The 18405-nt window shown below is 52.3% G+C and overlaps 1 protein-coding gene across 1 annotated transcript; it reads right to left on the minus strand.

The window, feature by feature from the left end:
• tex261 (testis expressed 261) lies at positions 1-17747 on the minus strand. Its single transcript, XM_078555075.1, has 6 exons — positions 17595-17747; positions 12982-13061; positions 6900-7053; positions 5094-5161; positions 3515-3617; positions 1-516 (listed from the first exon to the last, which is right to left on the minus strand). The coding sequence occupies exons 1-6, from the start codon at positions 17662-17664 to the stop codon at positions 401-403; spliced, it is 591 nt and encodes a 196-aa protein (XP_078411201.1). The 5' UTR covers positions 17665-17747; the 3' UTR covers positions 1-400.
• Between the last annotated feature and the right edge of the window lie 658 nt (positions 17748-18405).

The following is an 18405-nucleotide window of genomic DNA, read 5'->3' on the forward strand; positions in this document are numbered from 1 at the left end:
TTAAACTGAACAATTTACTGGAAGCATCAATGACCATATACAGCAATCATCCACTCCATTATAAAATGGCAACGATTACATTGAGTACACCGCGTGGGGGGCTTCGACTGAGTCCTCTCCAAATGGAACAAGATTTGTATTTTGTTGTTTGAAGTCCTTTTAAATTCCAAAATCTGTGCAAAAATAATGCATTTAAAATCATCTTCAAACGATATTCCTTCTGGGAGGAGGGACCATTAAAAGGACAAAAAAAAAAATCAAGAAGTAATTCCAAATTCAAGTCCAAGACAGGAGCTCGTCATCCTCCATGTTACTAAGTCTTTTGGGCTCTCTGCTCAACCCTCCTCCAACCGCTCCATCAGTTCTGTTAGTGCTCGTGAACGTACACACTTGGTGGTTGTCAGTATATCTTCTGCCGACTGGGCAGGATTGCCTCTTTGATGAAGGTGAAGATCACCAAAATTCCCGATCTCTTACTCCTTTTACCCTTCGTGAAGTAGTTCGACACAACGTCGTCTGTGGAAAATCAAGGAAATCTTAAACCAACCATTCACCTCTCAAACCAACCCGCCAAGCAACCGCTCAAAACAAACCAACCCGCCCAGTTACTGTTCACCCCACAAACCAACCCACCAAGCTACCGTTCACCCCACAAACCAACCCACCAACCTACCGCTCAACCCAAACCAATCCGCCAAGCTACCTTTCACCCCACAAACCAACCCGCCAAGCTACCGTTCACCCCACAAACCAACCCGCCAAGTTACTGCTCAACCCAAACCAACCCGCCAAGCTACCGCTCAACCCAAACCAACCCACCAAGCTACCGTTCACCCCACAAACCAACCCGCCAAGCTACCGCTCAACCCAAACCAACCCGCCAAGCTACCGCTCAACCCAAACCAATCCGCCAAGCTACCTTTCACCCCACAAACCAACCCGCCAAGCTACCGCTCACCCCGCAAACCAACCCGCCAAGCTACCGCTCACCCCACAAACCAACCCGCCAAGCTACCGTTCACCCCACAAACCAACCCGCCAAGCTACCGTTCACCCCACAAACCAACCCGCCAAGCTACCGCTCAGCCCACAAACCAACCCGTCATGCTACCGCTCAACCCACAAACCAACCCGCCAAGCTACCGTTCACCCCACAAACCAACCCGCCAAGCTTCCACTCAACCCAAACCAACCCGCCAAGCTACCGTTCACCCCACAAACCAACCCGCCAAGCTACCGTTCACCCCACAAACCAACCCGCCAAGCTTCCGCTCAAGCCAAACCAACGCGCCAAGCTACCGTTCACCCCACAAACCAACCCGCCAAGCTTCCGCTCAAGCCAAACCAACCCGCCAAGCTACCGTTCACACCACAAACCAACCCGCCAAGCTACCGTCCACCCCACAAACCACCCGCCAAGCTACCGCTCAGCCCACAAACCAACCCGTCAAGCTACCACTCAACCCAAACCAACCCGCCAAGCTACCGTTCACACCACAAACCAACCCGCCAAGCTACCGTTCACACCACAAACCAACCCGCCAAGCTACCGTTCACACCACAAACCAACCCGCCAAGCTACCGTTCACACCACAAACCAACCCGCCAAGCTACCACTCAACCCAAACCAACCCGCCAAGCTACCGCTCAAGCCAAACCAACCCACCAAGCTACCGCTCAACCCAAACCAACCCACCAAGCTATCGCTCAACCCACAAACCAACCCGTCAAGCTACCGCTCAACCCAAACCAACCCGCCAAGCTACCACTCACCCCACAAACCAACCCGCCAAGCTACCCTTCATCCCACAAACCAACCCGCCAAGCTACCGCTCACCCCACAAACCAACCCGCCAAGCTACCCTTCATCCCACAAACCAACCCGTCAAGCTACCGCTCAACCCAAACCAACCCGCCAAGCTACCACTCAACCCACAAACCAACCCGCCAAGCTACCCTTCATCCCACAAACCAACCAGACAAGCTACCGCTCAACCCACAAACCAACCCGCCAAGCTACCGTTCACCCCACAAACCAACCCGCCAAGCTACCGCTCAGCCCACAAACCAACCCGTCATGCTACCGCTCAACCCACAAACCAACCCGCCAAGCTACCGTTCACCCCACAAACCAACCCGCCAAGCTTCCACTCAACCCAAACCAACCCGCCAAGCTACCGTTCACCCCACAAACCAACCCGCCAAGCTACCGTTCACCCCACAAACCAACCCGCCAAGCTTCCGCTCAAGCCAAACCAACGCGCCAAGCTACCGTTCACCCCACAAACCAACCCGCCAAGCTTCCGCTCAAGCCAAACCAACCCGCCAAGCTACCGTTCACACCACAAACCAACCCGCCAAGCTACCGTCCACCCCACAAACCACCCGCCAAGCTACCGCTCAGCCCACAAACCAACCCGTCAAGCTACCACTCAACCCAAACCAACCCGCCAAGCTACCGTTCACACCACAAACCAACCCGCCAAGCTACCGTTCACACCACAAACCAACCCGCCAAGCTACCGTTCACACCACAAACCAACCCGCCAAGCTACCGTTCACACCACAAACCAACCCGCCAAGCTACCACTCAACCCAAACCAACCCGCCAAGCTACCGCTCAAGCCAAACCAACCCACCAAGCTACCGCTCAACCCAAACCAACCCACCAAGCTATCGCTCAACCCACAAACCAACCCGTCAAGCTACCGCTCAACCCAAACCAACCCGCCAAGCTACCACTCACCCCACAAACCAACCCGCCAAGCTACCCTTCATCCCACAAACCAACCCGCCAAGCTACCGCTCACCCCACAAACCAACCCGCCAAGCTACCCTTCATCCCACAAACCAACCCGTCAAGCTACCGCTCAACCCAAACCAACCCGCCAAGCTACCACTCAACCCACAAACCAACCCGCCAAGCTACCCTTCATCCCACAAACCAACCAGACAAGCTACCGCTCAACCCACAAACCAACCCGCCAAGCTACCATTCACCCCACAAACCAACGCGCCAAGCTACCATTCACCCCACAAACCAACGCGCCAAGCCACCGTTCACCCCACAAACCAACGCGCCAAGCTACCGTTCACCCCACAAACCAACCCGCCAAGCTACCGCTCACCCCACAAACCAACCCGCCAAGCTACCGCTCACCCCACAAACCAACCCGCCAAGCTACCGTTCACCCCACAAACCAACCCGCCAAGCTACCGTTCACCCCACAAACCAACCCGCCAAGCTACCGTTCACCCCACAAACCAACACGCCAAGCTACCGCTCACCCCACAAACCAACCCGCCAAGCTACCGCTCACCCCACAAACCAACCCGCCAAGCTACCACTCAACCCAAACCAACCCGCCAAGCTACCGCTCACCCCACAAACCAACCCGCCAAGCTACCACTCACCCCACAAACTAATGTGCTAAACCTACCATTCAACTCAAACTAATTCAACAAATCACCAACACGCCGACAGTGTTGAATGAGGTGAGTTGCCCACACTTACCTCCATGCTGAATTGTGGATGGAAGGACGTTCTCACCGGCAGACAGGGATACGAAGAAGGAGAAAGGGGTTATCCACAGGCAGAGTGTGAAGTAAGCCAGTACCTGACAGAACACAGAAGAATGAGATAACTGAATAACCAAACGATTAACCTGGTAACCAAACAGTAAGTAACCAAGAGAGTTCCCCCTTCCATCCCGCTGGCAAACTGCTCCCCCCACACCCCACTACCCAAGTGACTCAATAGTCTCCGTTGTTAGAGGGGAATGATTGCAAATCAATTCAGCCGCTTCATTCAATGTCACAATAAAGCTGACAGACAGACACTGCCGCCCACATAAGAATGTAAGAAAAGGAGGAGTAGACCACACAGACTGTCAAGCCTGCTCCGCCATTCAATATGATCATGGCTGATCTTGGGCTTCAACTCCTTTTTCCCGCCCACTCCCCATATCCCTTAATTCCCCGAGAGACCAAAATTCTGTCCAACCCAGCCTTAAATATATTCAGTGATGGAGCATCCACAACCCTCTGGGTTAGAGATTTCCAAAGATTCGCAACCTTTGAGTGAAGTAATTTCTCCTCACCTCAGTCCTAAATGATCGGCATCTTATCCTGAGGCTGTGCCCCCGTGTTTTAGATTCCCCGACCAGCGTTCACCCTAATCAAACCCCCTCAGAATCTTATAGGTTTCAATGGGGTCACCTCCACAGAGTACAGGTCCAATTTACTCAGCCTCTCATCATAGGACAACCCCCTCATCCCAGGGACTAGTATAGTGGACCTTCACTGTAACACCTCCAATGCTAGTATATCCTTCTTAAATGTGGAGTTCAAAACTGCCCACAGTATTCCAGATGTGGTCTCACCAAAACCCTGTACAGTTGTAGCAAGACTTCTTTATTCCTGTAATCCAATCCCCTTGGCAATAAAGGTCAACATGCCGTTTGCCTTCCTAATTGCTGGCTTGTACCAACATGCTAATCTTCTGTGCTCCTTGTATGAGTGCACCCAAGTCTCTCTGAACATCAACATTTACAAGTTTACATCTTTTAAATAATATTCTGCTTTTCTATTCTTATGACCAAAGTGAATAACCTCACACTTCCCCCGCCTTGGTGCCCACTCACTTGACCTGTCCATATCTCTCTTCAGCCTCTCCGTGTCCTCCTCACAGCTTCCATTCCCACCCAGCTTTGTATCATCAGCAAACTTAAGATAAATTACTCTCAATGTCTTTGACTAATTAATTTAATTGTAAATAGCTGAGGCCCCAGCACTGATCCTTGTGGCACCCCACTAGTCATACCCTTGCTGGCTTAAATGTGCCCCATTTATGCCCACTTTTGATTTCCTGTCCAATAACTAATCCTCTACACATGCTAATATATTACCCACAACTCCATCAACCCTTAGCTTGTGAGGTAACTTATCGAATGGCTTTTGGAAATCCAAGTATGGCACATCTACTGGTTCCCCTTACTCCCCCTAGGTTACGTCTTCAAAAAACTAATAAATCTGTCAAACACATTTTCCCTGTCGTTAAACCATGTTGATTTTATCTGATCACACAACCTTACCTCAGCGAAGGGGTAGTATTCCTCAGCAAAGTGTTGAAATGCCAGGTAATGGTTACAGACCACCAGCACTGTGGGAAATAAGTAAAATCCCCATCAGCCTCCACACACAGACCACATTCAGTACATTAAATAATATACACAATCGCAAAGCCAGCAATTAAACACTGGGTAAACCTGGAGCACAGTAATCGTGGGGGAGTATCCATTGTTGTGTATTATTAGAATGAAGCAGTGAGGGAAGAGAAGGGGCAGACCGAGGCATGGAGGCAGAGTGAGGGCAGGGCAGACCGGGTGAGGCGGGGGGGGGGGGGGGGCGAACCAGGTGATTGGGGGGGTGAGGAGGAGGAGCACCGGGCCAGACAGAGAGTCAGGAGAGAAGATGGGCTGGCCGAGTGGTGGGGCTGGGGGGTGAGGGGAGGGGCGGACAGAGTGATGAGGGGGTGGGTGGGGAGGAGGGTGTGTGGAGTAGGTTGGATGTTGAGGGGGGGGGGGGTCAGATCGAGCGGTGGGGGAGGGGGTGAGGGGGGGGGGTCAGATCGAGTGGTGGGGGAGGGGTGGGTCAGATCGAGTGGTGGGGGAGGGGGTGAGGGGGGGGGGTCAGATCGAGTGGTGGGGGAGGGGTGGGTCAGATCGAGCGGTGGGGGAGGGGTGGGTCAGATCGAGTGGTGGGGGAGGGGGTGAGGGGGGGGGTCAGATCGAGTGGTGGGGGAGGGGTGGGTCAGATCGAGTGGTGGGGGAGGGGTGGGTCAGATCGAGTGGTGGGGGAGGGGTGGGTCAGATCGAGTGGTGGGGGAGGGGTGGGTCAGATCGAGTGGTGGGGGAGGGGGTGAGGGGTGGGTCAGATCGAGTGGTGGGGGAGGGGGTGAGGGGTGGGTCAGATCGAGTGGTGGGGGAGGGGGTGAGGGGTGGGTCAGATCGAGTGGTGGGGGAGGGGGTGAGGGGGGGGGGGTCAGATCGAGTGGTGGGGGAGGGGGTGAGGGGGGGGGGTCAGATCGAGTGGTGGGGGAGGGGGTGAGGGGGGGGTCAGATCGAGTGGTGGGGGAGAGGGTGAGGGGGGGGGTCAGATCGAGCGGTGGGGGAGGGGGTGAGGGGGGGGTCAGATCGAGTGGTGGGGGAGGGGGTGAGGGGGGGGGGTCAGATTGAGTGGTGGGGGAGGGGGTGAGGGGGGGGGGTCAGATCGAGCAGTGGGGGAGGGGGTGAGGGGGGGGTCAGATCGAGTGGTGGGGGGGGGTCAGATCGAGTGGTGGGGGAGGGGGTGAGGGGGGGGTCAGATCGAGCGGTGGGGGAGGGGGTGAGGGGGGGGGGGTCAGATCGAGTGGTGGGGGAGGGGGTGAGGGGGGGGGTCAGATCGAGCAGCAGTGTGTACCATCTACAAGATGCACTGCAGAAACTCAACAATGTTCCTTAGGCAGCACCTTCCAAACCCACGACCACTACCATCTAGAAGGACAAGGGCAGCAGACACATGGGAACACCACCACCTGGAAGTTCCCCTCCAAGTCACTCACCATCCTGACTTGGAAATATATCACCGTTCCTTCACTGTCACTGGGTCAAAATCCTGGAACTCCCTCCCTAACAGCACTGTGGATGTACCTACACCACATGGACTGCAGCGGTTCAAGGCAGCAGCTCACCACCACCTTCTCAAGGGCAACTAGGGATGGGCAATAAATGCTGGTCCAGCCAGCGAAGCCCACATCCCATGAATGATTATTAAAAAATCCAGGCCCCAGGCACATCTTGAGGAGTGAATTGACAATGAAGTACACAGGGTCAGCCAGTAAGCGATGGGAAGTGACTTACCACAGGATAGTATAAAATTGGGTGACGTGAGCAGGATGTATGGAAACGTTTGCAATAGGCCAAAGTAGACGAGGTTTGTGAAGAGTCCGACTCCAATCATTAACGCAGGAAAATTCTCAAAGAGGTAGAGACCAACCAGCACTCCGGTGGAGAACTGAGGAGCCAAGAAAGAGAATTGAAGATGGACAACAACTTTCATTTATATGTATCACCTTTAACGAGGAAACAGAATCACATCCTTGTCTACAGAACAGAAACAAAGCTTTCCAGTCAAAAGATCTGTGTCAGTCTTCAGATTCCACATGAGCTCCTCTCACCCTATCAACAAATCCTTTTATTCCCTTCTCCCTCATGTCTGCTATTTGCCTTAACTGTTACCTGTGATAGGGAGTTACGCTCTCTGGGTAAAGAGCTTTCTCCTGAATTCCCGGTTGGATTTATCAGTGACGGTCTTATATTGATGGCTCCTGACCCTGGTCCTCTCAAATGGAAATATCTTCTCTACGTCTACCCTATCAAACTCTCTCCAAATTTTAGAGGTCTGACCAGGCTTGGGTGGGCAGATGGATAAGGGACATCTTTTACAATTGGGCCATTCAAATAATGGTGAGGTAATGATTGGGTTAAATCAGGCTCCATAAGCTTCACTGTGTAAAGGAACAAGAGAAGACTCCCCGCGTACAGAAATTGTAGAGGTTTTATGTCCCATATTGACAATGGTACCTGGGGAACAATCACAAGGTAGTTACTGAGATTGTGCTTCTACCTAGGACAAGGCTTTTGCTGTTGTATTTTGATACTAACCACGTGTGCAGTAAGTGCCACCAGCTGCAGCTACTTGAGCTCCGAGTTTCGGAGTTTGAGCGGCAGCTGGAGGCACTGAGGTGCATCCGCGAGGCTGAGAGTATCGTGGATAGCACGTTTTTAGATGTGGTCACCCCACAGCTTACGGAAGTGCAGACAGAGAGGGAATAGGTGACCATCAGACAGAAGAAAGGTATCAGGCAGGTAGTCAGGAAATCCCCAGGGTGCATCTCACTCGAGAACCGTTTCTCTGTGTTGGAAAACGGTGAGAGTGACGGTTCCTCTGGGGAGTGCAGCCACGCTCATGGCACTGTGAGTGGTTCAGCTGCACAGGGGGGGAGGAAAAAGAGGGGAAGAGCAATAGTGGTAGGAGACTCGATAGTAAGGGGAACAGACAGGCGTTTCTGCGGCTGTAGACGTGACTCCAGGATGGTATGTTGCCTCCCTGCTGCCAGGGTCAAGGATGTCACTGAGCGGCTGCAGGACATTCTGAAGGGGGAGGGCAAACAGACAGAGATTGTGGCACATATTGGTAGCAACAACATAGGTAGAAAGAGAGATGAGGTCCTGCAAGCAGAATTTAGGGAGCTATCAAGCAGATTAAAAAACAGGACCTCAAAAGTAGTAAGTAATCTCTGGATTACTTCCGGTGCCACGTGCTAGTGAGAATAGAAATAGGAGGTTAGTCCAGATGAATGTGTGGCTGGAGAGATGGTGCAGGAGAGAGGGCTTTAGATTTCTGGGACATAGGGACCATTTCTGGGGGTGGTGGGACCTGTACAAAAAAAAAATTCTTTCGAGTTATCAACAGTCACAGATTGCAACTCTTTTGAGTACAATCACAGTTCTTGGTTTCCGGGAGTGGGACATGAACCCACAACCTTCTGATTCAAAGGCGAGGGTGCTATGGACTGAGCCACAGCTGACACCTCAATTGGGACCTGTACAAGGTGGACGGGTTGCACCTGAAACGGAATGGGACCAACATCCTTGCGGGGAGGTTTGCTAGTGCTGTTGGGGAGAGTTTAAACTAACTTGGCAGGGGGGTGGGATCCTGAGAGGAGGTTCAGCAGGGGGAGATGTACAGCCAAAATTAGGAGAGAGAGCAAGTGAGTCTGGAAGGCATAGAAATTATAGGCCAGTTGAGGCAAGGTTGGATGGTATTTATTTTAATGCAAGGAGTTTGACGAATAAGGCAGATGAGTTGAGGGCACAAATTAACACATGGAAGTACGATGTCATTGCTGTCACAGAGACATGGTTGAGAGAGGGGCAGGATTGGCAGCTCAATATTCCAGGGTATAGGGTCTTCAGGTGAGACAGGGAAGGAGGTAAAAGTGGAGGGGGTATCGCAATATTGATCATGGACTCAATTACAGCAGTAAAGAGGGATGACATCTTAGAAGGCTCCTCAAATAAAGCCATATGAGTAGAACTTAAAAACAAAAAAGGAGCAATCACATTGTTGGGAGTGTACTATAGGCCCCCAAACAGTTAGATAGAAATAGAAGAGCAGATATGTAGGTAAATTTCAGAGAAGTGTAAAAATAGTAGGGTAGTAATAGTGGGGGATTTCAACTTCCCCAACATTAACTGGGTTAGTCATAGTGTGATAGGTTTAGAGGGAGTAAAATTCTTAAAATGCATCCAGGAGAGCTTTTTAAGCCAGTACGTAGAAGGTCCTACAAGAGAGGGGGTGGTCCTGGACTTAATTTTAGGGAATAAAGCCGGGCAAGTGGTAGAGGTATCAATGGGGGAGCATTTTGCAGATAGTGATCATAACTCCGTTAGATTCAAGGTTGTTATGGAAAAGGACAAGGATGGGCCAGAAATCAGAGTTCTAAATTGGGGGAAGGCCAATTTTAATAAGATCAGATATGACTTGGCCAGAGTAGACTGGGAGCAGCTACTTTTAGGTAAATCTGCGTCAGAGCAGTGGGACTCATTCAAGAAGAAAATAGGGAGAGTACAGGGCCAACATATTCCAGTAAACAAAGGTTGGTACCAACAAATTCAGGGAACTCTGGATGTTGAGGGATATACAGGATTGGATAAAGAGAAAAAGGCAGGCTTATGGGAGATAACAAGGGCTCAAAACAGCGGAAGCCCTAGAGGAGTATATAATGTGTAGGGAGGAACTTAAAAAGAAAATTAGGAGAGCAAAAAGGGGGCATGAAAAAACATTGGCAGGTAAAATAAAGGAAAATCCAAAGTTAGTTTACAAGTACATTGAGAGTAAGAGGATAACTAGGGGAAGAGTAGGGCCCATTAAGGACCATAGTGGTAATTTGTGTGTGGAGCCGGAAGACGTAGGTAGGGTTCTAAATGAATACTTTGTGTTGGTGTTCACAAGTGAGAGGGACGACGTGGGTATGGAAATCAGGCAGAAGGACTGTGATATAATTAAAGAAATTAGCGTAGAAAGGGAGGAGGTTCTAAGTGGCAGGCTTAAAAGTAGATAAATCTTCAGGCCCAGATGAAATGTATCCCAGGCTGTTGAGTGAGGCAAGGGAGGAGGTAGCAGGGGCGCTGGCAATAATTTTCAATACCTCTCTGGCCACAGGAGAGGTGCCAGAGGACTGGAGGACAGCCAGTGTGGTACCATCATTTAAGAAGGGAGGAAGGGATAAACCAGGGAACTACAGGCCAGTCAGTCTAACCTCAGTGGTGGGGAAACTATTGGAAGCAATTCTGAGGGACAGAATAAATCTACACTTGGAGAGGCAGGGATTAATCAAGGGCAGTCAGCATGGTTTTGTTAAGGGGAGGTCATGTCTGACCAATTTGATTGAATTTTTCGAAGAGGTGACCAGGTATGTAGATGAGGGCAATGCATTTGACGCAGTCTACTTGGACTTCAGCAAGGCTTTTGATAATGTCCCGCATGGGAGACTGATAACGAAAGTAAGAGCCCATGGGATCCAAGGCAATTTGGATCCAGAATTGGCTGAGTGGCAGGAAGCAGAGGGTGATGGTCGAGGGGTGTTTTTGTGACTGGATGCCTGTGTCCAGTGGGGTTCCACAGGGATCGGTGTTGGGTCCCTTGCTGTTTGTGGTATATATCAACAATTTAGACTTGAATGTAGGAGGATTGGTCAGTAAGTTCGCGGATGACTCGAAAATTGGTGGGGTGGTAAATAGTGAGGAGGATAGCCTTAGATTACAGGAGGATATAGACGGGCTGGTCAGCGGCAAATGGAATTTAATCCGGATAAGTGTGAGGTGATGCACTTGGGCAGGACAAACAAGGCACAGGAATACACGATGAATGGGGGGACCCTGGGTAGTACCAAGGATCAAAGGGACGTTGGTGTGCATGTCCACCGGTCCTTTAAGGTAGTGGGACAGGTAGATAAGGGTGGTTAAGAAGGCATATTGGATACTTGCCTTTATTAGCCGAGGCATAGAATATAAGAGCAGGGAGGTTATGCTGAAATTGTATAAAACCCTGGTTAGGCCACAACTGGAGTATTGCATGCAGTTCTGGAATCTGCATTATAGGAAGGATGTGATTGCACTAGAGAGAGTGCAGAGGAGATTTACCAGGATGTTGCCTGGGCTGGAGAGTTTTAGTTATGAGGAGAGATTGGATAGACTGGGGTTATTTTCCCTGGAGCAAAGGAGATTGAGGGGGACATAATTGAGGTGTATAAAATTATGAGGGGCATTGATAGGGTAGACAGGAAGGAGCTTTTCCCCTTGGTGGAGGGATCAATAACCAGGGGGCATTGAATTAAGGTAAGGGGCAGGAGGCTTAGAGGGGATGTGAGGAAGAATTTTTTCACCCAGAGGGTGGTGGGAATCTGGAACTCTGCCTGAAAGGGTGGTAGAGGCAGAGAGCCTCATAACATTTAAGAAGTATTTGGATGTGCACTTGCGATGCTAAGGCATACAGGCTATGGGCCTAGTGCTGGAAAACAGGGCTAGAATAATTAGGTACTTGTTTGACCAGTGCAGACTCAATGGGCTGAAGGGCCTTTTTCTGTGCTGTAGACCTCTATGACTCTATAAACAGAGATAACATTGCAGGTCTTTCATTAGGACTCAGCATCCATAATGATACATCAATACTAAGTATTGATAATCAATAAGAGCTCTCTATTCATGACTGAATTCTGCGATGAGGTTAACCAATAAGGTTAATTAAGGTAATGCAGTCCATTTTGTATACACAGTACAGACTCCTGGAAGTCATCTGACAAGGTGTCACACAGGAGGCCTGTTGAGAAGCTAAAAGCCTCATGGAATTAAGAGGCAAGTGGCAGTATCGATACGGAATTGATTCAACTGGCAGGGAGCAGAGGATCATGTTGAATGGGTGTTTTTCCAGATGGGAGGCGGTCAAGGGTCAGTTTTGGGTCCATTACTCTTTGCAATCTTTATAAATCATCTGGACCCGTCTAAGGATCAGCATTATAAAGCTTGCAGATGGTATGAAACTTGGCAACTTGATGGATAGTGATGAGGATAGTTATGGGCTGCAGGATGACAGACAGGATGGTGAAATAAGCAAAGAGAGTTCAATGTGGAGATGTGTGAAGCGATAGACTTTGGGGAGCTTTTGCTACGGTTTGGGGTTTTACCAACAATCCCACAGCTTCATGGTCAGTTTAACGGAGAGCAACTTGTTAATTCCCAGAATTTTTTGATATGAATCCTAATTTTCAAACAGCAATGCTGGATTTCAACTCAAGTCTCTGGATTACTGGTCTAGCAACATAACTACCGTACCCATTGTGCATTGATTGCATCACGGTCATCAGGCCGCAGAACCCCAGTTACCCTGCCTGTGCAGCAGCCTTCAATCCCAGTTTAAACAAAGCGCCTCTAGCACCCTCTCCCTGCTCACAGCCCCACTCCTGCTCACCCCCCAACTCCCGAGTCACATGCAGCAAAGCAGCTCCTCCCTCCACCACCACCGACACACAGTAGCAGCAGTGTGTACCATCCACAAGGTGCACTGCAGGAATTTACCAAGGCTCCTTCAACAGCACCTTCCAAACCCAAGACCACTACCATCTAGAAGATCAAGGGCAGCAGATAGATGGGAACACCACCACCTGGAAATTCCCCTCCAAGTCACTCACCATCCTGTTGGAAATATATCGGCCGTTCCTTCACTGTCACTGGGTCAAAATCCTGGAACTCCCTCCCTAACAGCACTGTGGGTGTACCTACACCACATGGACTGCAGCGGTTCAAGAAGGCAGCTCACCACCACCTTCTCAAGGGTAATTAAGGATGGGCAATAAATGCTGGCCCAGCCAGTGAAACTCACCCATATCATGTACTTGATGATGCGGCTGGTAATGACAGTATATTCTTCGATTAATTCTGCGAGATAGTATAAGCCAGCAGCTGTTGATAAAGAGAGACACACACATTACACACTGGCAACAGTCCAGTGAAAGAAGCAGAGAAAGGAAGAGGAGGTGGACAGAGAGAAAAGGACAGAAGTGTGACTAAAATGCGGCTGACATCTAACTCAGACTGTTTATCTAGCCTCCAGTGAAATGAATCTATATTAGTCACATCAACAACTCTTTGTGGTTCACTGCTCCACTCTCTCCCCACATCCCTGTATCAATCCCAAACTAATCCCACTGCCCCACTCTCTCCCCACATCCCTGTATCAATCCCAAACTAATCCCACTGCCCCACTCTCTCCCCACATTCCTGTATCAATCCCAAACTAATCCCACTGCCCCACTCTCTCCCCACATCCCTGTATCAATCCCAAACTAATCCCAATGCCCCACTCTCTCCCCATATCCCTGTATCAATCCCAAACTAATCCCACTGCCCCACACTCTCCCTCAGTACTGACCCTCCGATAGTGCAGCACTCCCTCAGTACTGACCCTCCGACTGTGCGGCACTCCCTCAGCACTGACCCTCCCACAGTGCGGCGCTCCCTCAGCACTGACCCTCCCACAGTGCGGCGCTCCCTCAGCACTGACCCTCCCACAGTGCGGCGCTCCCTCAGCACCGACCCTCCGACAGTGCAGCACTCCCTCAGTACTGACCCTCCCACAGTGCAGCACTCCCTCAGCACCGACCCTCCGACAGTGCAGCGCTCCCTCAGTACTGACCCTCCGACAGTGCGGCGCTCCCTCAGCACTGACCCTCCGACAGTGCAGCGCTCCCTCAGCACTGACCCTCCCACAGTGCGGCGCTCCCTCAGTACTGACCCTCCCACAGTGCAGCACTCCCTCAGCACTGACCCTCCCACAGTGCGGCGCTCCCTCAGTACTGACCCTCCCACAGTGCGGCGCTCCCTCAGCACCGACCCTCGGTCTTGAATAAATGCAATGACCCAGCCTCCACTGCTCTCAGGGGTAGAGAATTCCACAGACTAACAACCCTTTTGAGAGAAAAAACTTCTCAACTCTGTCTCAAATGGTAGACCTCTTATTCTTAAACTGTCCTGAGTTCTAGTCTCTCCCACAAGAGCAAACACCCTCTGGGTACCCACCCTATCAAGTCCCCTCAGGACCTTACATGTTTCAATAAGATCACCTCTCGTTCTTCTAAACTCCATTGGGTATAGGCCTAACCTGTTCAACCTTTCTTCATAAGTTAACCCCTTTATCCCAGAAATGAGGCCAGTGAACCTTCTCTGAACTGCTTCTAGCACAATTATCTTTCAGATAAGACGACCAAAACTGTCCACAGAACCCCAGATGTGGTCTCACCAAGACCTTGAACAAGGACAGAAAAGCAAAACACTGCTGATGCTGGAAATCTGACATAGAAACAGAAAACGCTGGGAAAACTCAGCAGGTTAGGCAGCCTCTAAGGAGAGAGAGATAGAGTTAACGTTTCGAGTCCGTATGACTCTTCTTCAGAGCTACAGAGAAGTAGAAAGTGATGAATTTTATACTGTTTAAGGGGGAGGTGGAGCAAAACAGAAGATGAGGAATAGGTGGAAGCTCAGGAGAGACTGACAAAGATGTCACGGACGCAAGTCAAAGGGAGCGTTAATGGTAGCGGTAAGGGGCTAATGAAGGTGCTGATAGTGGCATTAAGGCAAGATAGCAGAATGTGTGACTAGCAGAACATGAGTCAGCACTCTGTGAAAGAACAACATAGAAACAAGTGACAGATGGCCCTGGGGGGGAGGGGGTGGAATAATAATAGAAAAAAATTGTATTTAAAAAATGGATAAAAATGGAGTAAATACGAAGGAGAGAATTCATGATCTAAAGTTGTTGAGCTCAATATTCAGCCCGGCAGGCTGTAAAGTGCCTAGTCGGAAGATGAGGTGCTGTTCCTCCAGTTTGCGTTGAGCTTCACTGGAACATTGCAGCAGGCCAAGAATGGACATGTGGGCATGAGAACAGGGTGGAGTGTTAAAATGGCAAGCGACAGGGAGGTCTGGGTCATGCTTGCGGACAGACCGAAGGTGTTCCGCAAAGCGGTCACCCAGTCTGCGTTTGGTCTCTCCAATGTAGAGGAAACCGCATTGGGAGCAGCGAATGCAGGAGACTAAATTGAGGGAAGTGCAAGTGAAATGCTGCTTCACTTGAAAGGAGTGTTTGGGCCCTTGGATGGTGAGGAGGGGGGAAGTAAAGGGGCAGGTGTTGCACCTTCTGCGGTTGCATGGGAAGGTGCCGTGGTGTAGAGGGTGATGGAGGAGTGGACCAGGGTGTCCCGGAGGGAACGATCCCTGTGGAATGCCACCGGGGGGGGAGTGAAGGGAAGATGTGTTTGGTGGTGGCATCATGCTGGAGTTGGCGCAAATAGCGGAGGATGATCCTTTGAATGCGGAGGCTGGTGGGGTGATAAGTGAGGACAAGGGGGACCCTATCATGGTTCTGGGAAGGAGAGGAAGGTGTGAGGGCGGATGTGCGGGAGATGGGCCGGACACGGTTGAGGGCCCTGTCAACCACCGTGGGTGGAAAACCTCGGTTAAGGAAGGAGGAGGACATGTCAGAGGAACTGTTTTTGAAGGTGGCATCATCAGAACAGATGCGATGGAGGCGAAGGAACTGAGAGAATGGGATGGAGTCCTTACAGGAAGCGGGGTGTGAGGAGCTGTAGTCGAGGTAGCTGTGGGAGTCGGTAGGCTTGTAATGGTTATTGGTGGATAGTCTATCACCAGGAATGGAGGCAGAGAGGTCAAGGAAGGGAAGGGAAGTGTCAGAAATGGACCATGTGAAAATGATGGAGGGGTGGAGATTGGAAGCAAAATTGATAAATTTTTCCAGGTCCAGACAAGAGCATGAAGCAGCACCGAAACAGTCATCAATGTACCGAAAAAAGTGGTGGGAGGGGACCTGAGTAGGACGGGATCAAGGAATGTTCCCTGGCCCTAACCGTCTCCTCTTCACCATGGGCGTCCAATCCCTCTACACCTCTATCCCCCACCGGGATGGTCTGAGGGCCCATAGCTTCTTCCTTGAACAGAGGCCCGAACAATCCCCATCCACCACTACTCTCCTCCGTCTGGCTGAACTTGGTCTCTCACTGAACAATTTCTACCTTAACTTGTCTCACTTCCTCCAAATAAAAGGTGTACCCGCATGGGCCCCAGTTATACCTGTCTTTTTGTGGGCTATGTGGAACTGAGCGACAGCTCCTCATGTCCTGCTTCCTGTGGTTGACAGGGCTCTCAGTGTATCCAACCTGTCTCCCACACCTCGGCCCTCACACCTTCCTCTCCCTCCCTGAGCCATGATTGGGTTCCCCCTATCCTCACTTATCACCCCACCAGCCTCCGCATTCAAATACGGTCCCTCCCCTTTAACTCACTCCTGTTCACAGTGAGAGAGACTGAGCACAGGGACCTGTCCCTGTCCCTCTCACTCACTCCTGTTCACAGTGAGACAGACTGAGCACAGGGACCTGTCCCTGTCCCTCTCACTCACTCCTGTTCACAGTGAGACAGACTGAGCACAGGGACCTGTCTCTGTCCCTCTCACTCACTCCAGTTCACAGTGAGACAGACTGAGCACAGGGACCTGTCTCTGTCCCTCTCACTCACTCCTGTTCACAGTGAGACAGGCTGAGCACAGGGACCTGTCCCTGTCCCTGTCACTCACTCCTGTTCACAGTGAGACAGACTGAGCACAGGGACCTGTCCCTGTCCCTCTCACTCACTCCTGTTCACAGTGAGACAGACTGAGCACAGGGACCTGTCTCTGTCCCTCTCACTCACTCCTGTTCACAGTGAGACAGACTGAGCACAGGGACCTGTCTCTGTCCCTCTCACTCACTCCAGTTCACAGTGAGACAGACTGAGCACAGGGACCTGTCCCTGTCCCTCTCACTCACTCCTGTTCACAGTGAGACAGGCTGAGCACAGGGACCTGTCCCTGTCCCTCTCACTCACTCCTGTTCACAGTGAGACAGGCTGAGCACAGGGACCTGTCTCTGTCCCTCTCACTCACTCCTGTTGACTTTGACCAATTCCCCCATTGCATAGTTAGCGCCCTGACCAGAAACCTCTCTGATTGGATGAAAAGCGCCCACAGAACTCTCTGATTGGTTCCCTTCCCCCTACCTAATGACCAATGGGACCCCTGATTGGGCACACTGCTTCCTGCCCGGCATCCGGAGCGCCCCCATTGGCTCTGCGCCCACTGCCCGATGTGCGGGAACTGCTGATTGGCTGGGCCGCTCCCGCCCCGATGCACCAAGCTCTGTGATTGGCTGGCAGCTCCCTGGCTACGTTGGCTGATCCCCTCCCCCCACTGTTGCCCCAGTTGGAGGTAAAATGTCTCCCGCCTCCACCGGGAGCCATGGTAACGGGCTCGCCGGCCTCAGGCACACCAGCATTGCCAGAAAACCCGGGGGAAGCGCCTGTTCACTAGGCCCAGGCCTTGGGAGAGGCCCCGGCCCGTCGCCCGGGTGGAATGAGCCGCTGCCGGCGGGGGGGCCGGTCACTTACCGATTCCCAGCGTGACAAAGGCGACCTGTAGCAGCAGCGAGAGCCAGCTGAGGAGGTAGAGGAACCACATCCTGCTGCCCGGGGCCCAGGGCCTGGCACTGGACGGGAATAAACACCCACAGCCGCCCTGGGACAGCAGCGAGAAAGGGGGGCGGAGAGCCGGCGGCCCGAGACCTCCAGAGTCAGCGCCGCCGCTGGCGGGGAGGGGACAGGGCCCGAGACATCCAGAGACAGCGCCGCCTCTGGCGGGCAGGGGACAGGGTAGAGACCTCCATAGACAGCGCCAGTTCTGGCGGGGAGGGGACAGGGCCTGAGACCTCCACAGACACCGCCGCCGCTGGCGGGCAGGGGACAGGGCCTAGACCTCAGACAGCGCCGCCGCTGGAAGGGAGGGGACAGGGCCCTGACCTCCACAGACACCGCCGCCGCTGGCGGGGAGGGAACAGGGCCCAGACCTCCACAGACACGGCCGCCGCTGGCGGGGAGGGGACAGGGCCTGAGACCTCCACAGACACCGCCGCCGCTGGCGGGCAGGGGACAGGGCCTAGCCCTCCAGAGACAGCGCCGCCCCTGACGTGGAGGGAACAGGGCTCAGACCTCCAGCGACAGCGCCGCCTCTGGCGGGGAGGGGAGAGGCCGGAGACCTCTACAGACAGCGCCGCCGCTGGCGGGCAGGGGACAGGGCCTTAACCTTCGGAGAGAGCTCCACCGCTGGTGGGGAGCGGAGGCACGAGACCTCCACAAACAACGCCGCCGGCTGGCGGGGAGAGGAGAGGCCAGTGACCTCCACAGAAAGCGCCACCGCTGGCGG

Source organism: Cetorhinus maximus, chromosome 1, assembly GCF_964194155.1.
Source record: "Cetorhinus maximus chromosome 1, sCetMax3.hap1.1, whole genome shotgun sequence".
NCBI classification, from domain to species: domain Eukaryota; kingdom Metazoa; phylum Chordata; class Chondrichthyes; order Lamniformes; family Cetorhinidae; genus Cetorhinus; species Cetorhinus maximus.

Excerpts from the sequence above, each read along its gene's own strand:
- tex261 (XM_078555075.1), bottom strand. The coding sequence starts at position 17,664 with ATGTGGTTCCTCTACCTCCTCAGCTGGCTCTCGCTGCTGCTACAGGTC. Across the intron at positions 3,618-5,093 it reads AATACTACCCCTTCGCTGAG|GTACTGGCTTACTTCACACT; the intron begins GTAAGGTTGTGT and ends GTGTTCTGTCAG. Across the intron at positions 517-3,514 it reads ATCCACAATTCAGCATGGAG|ACGACGTTGTGTCGAACTAC; the intron begins GTAAGTGTGGGC and ends GATTTTCCACAG.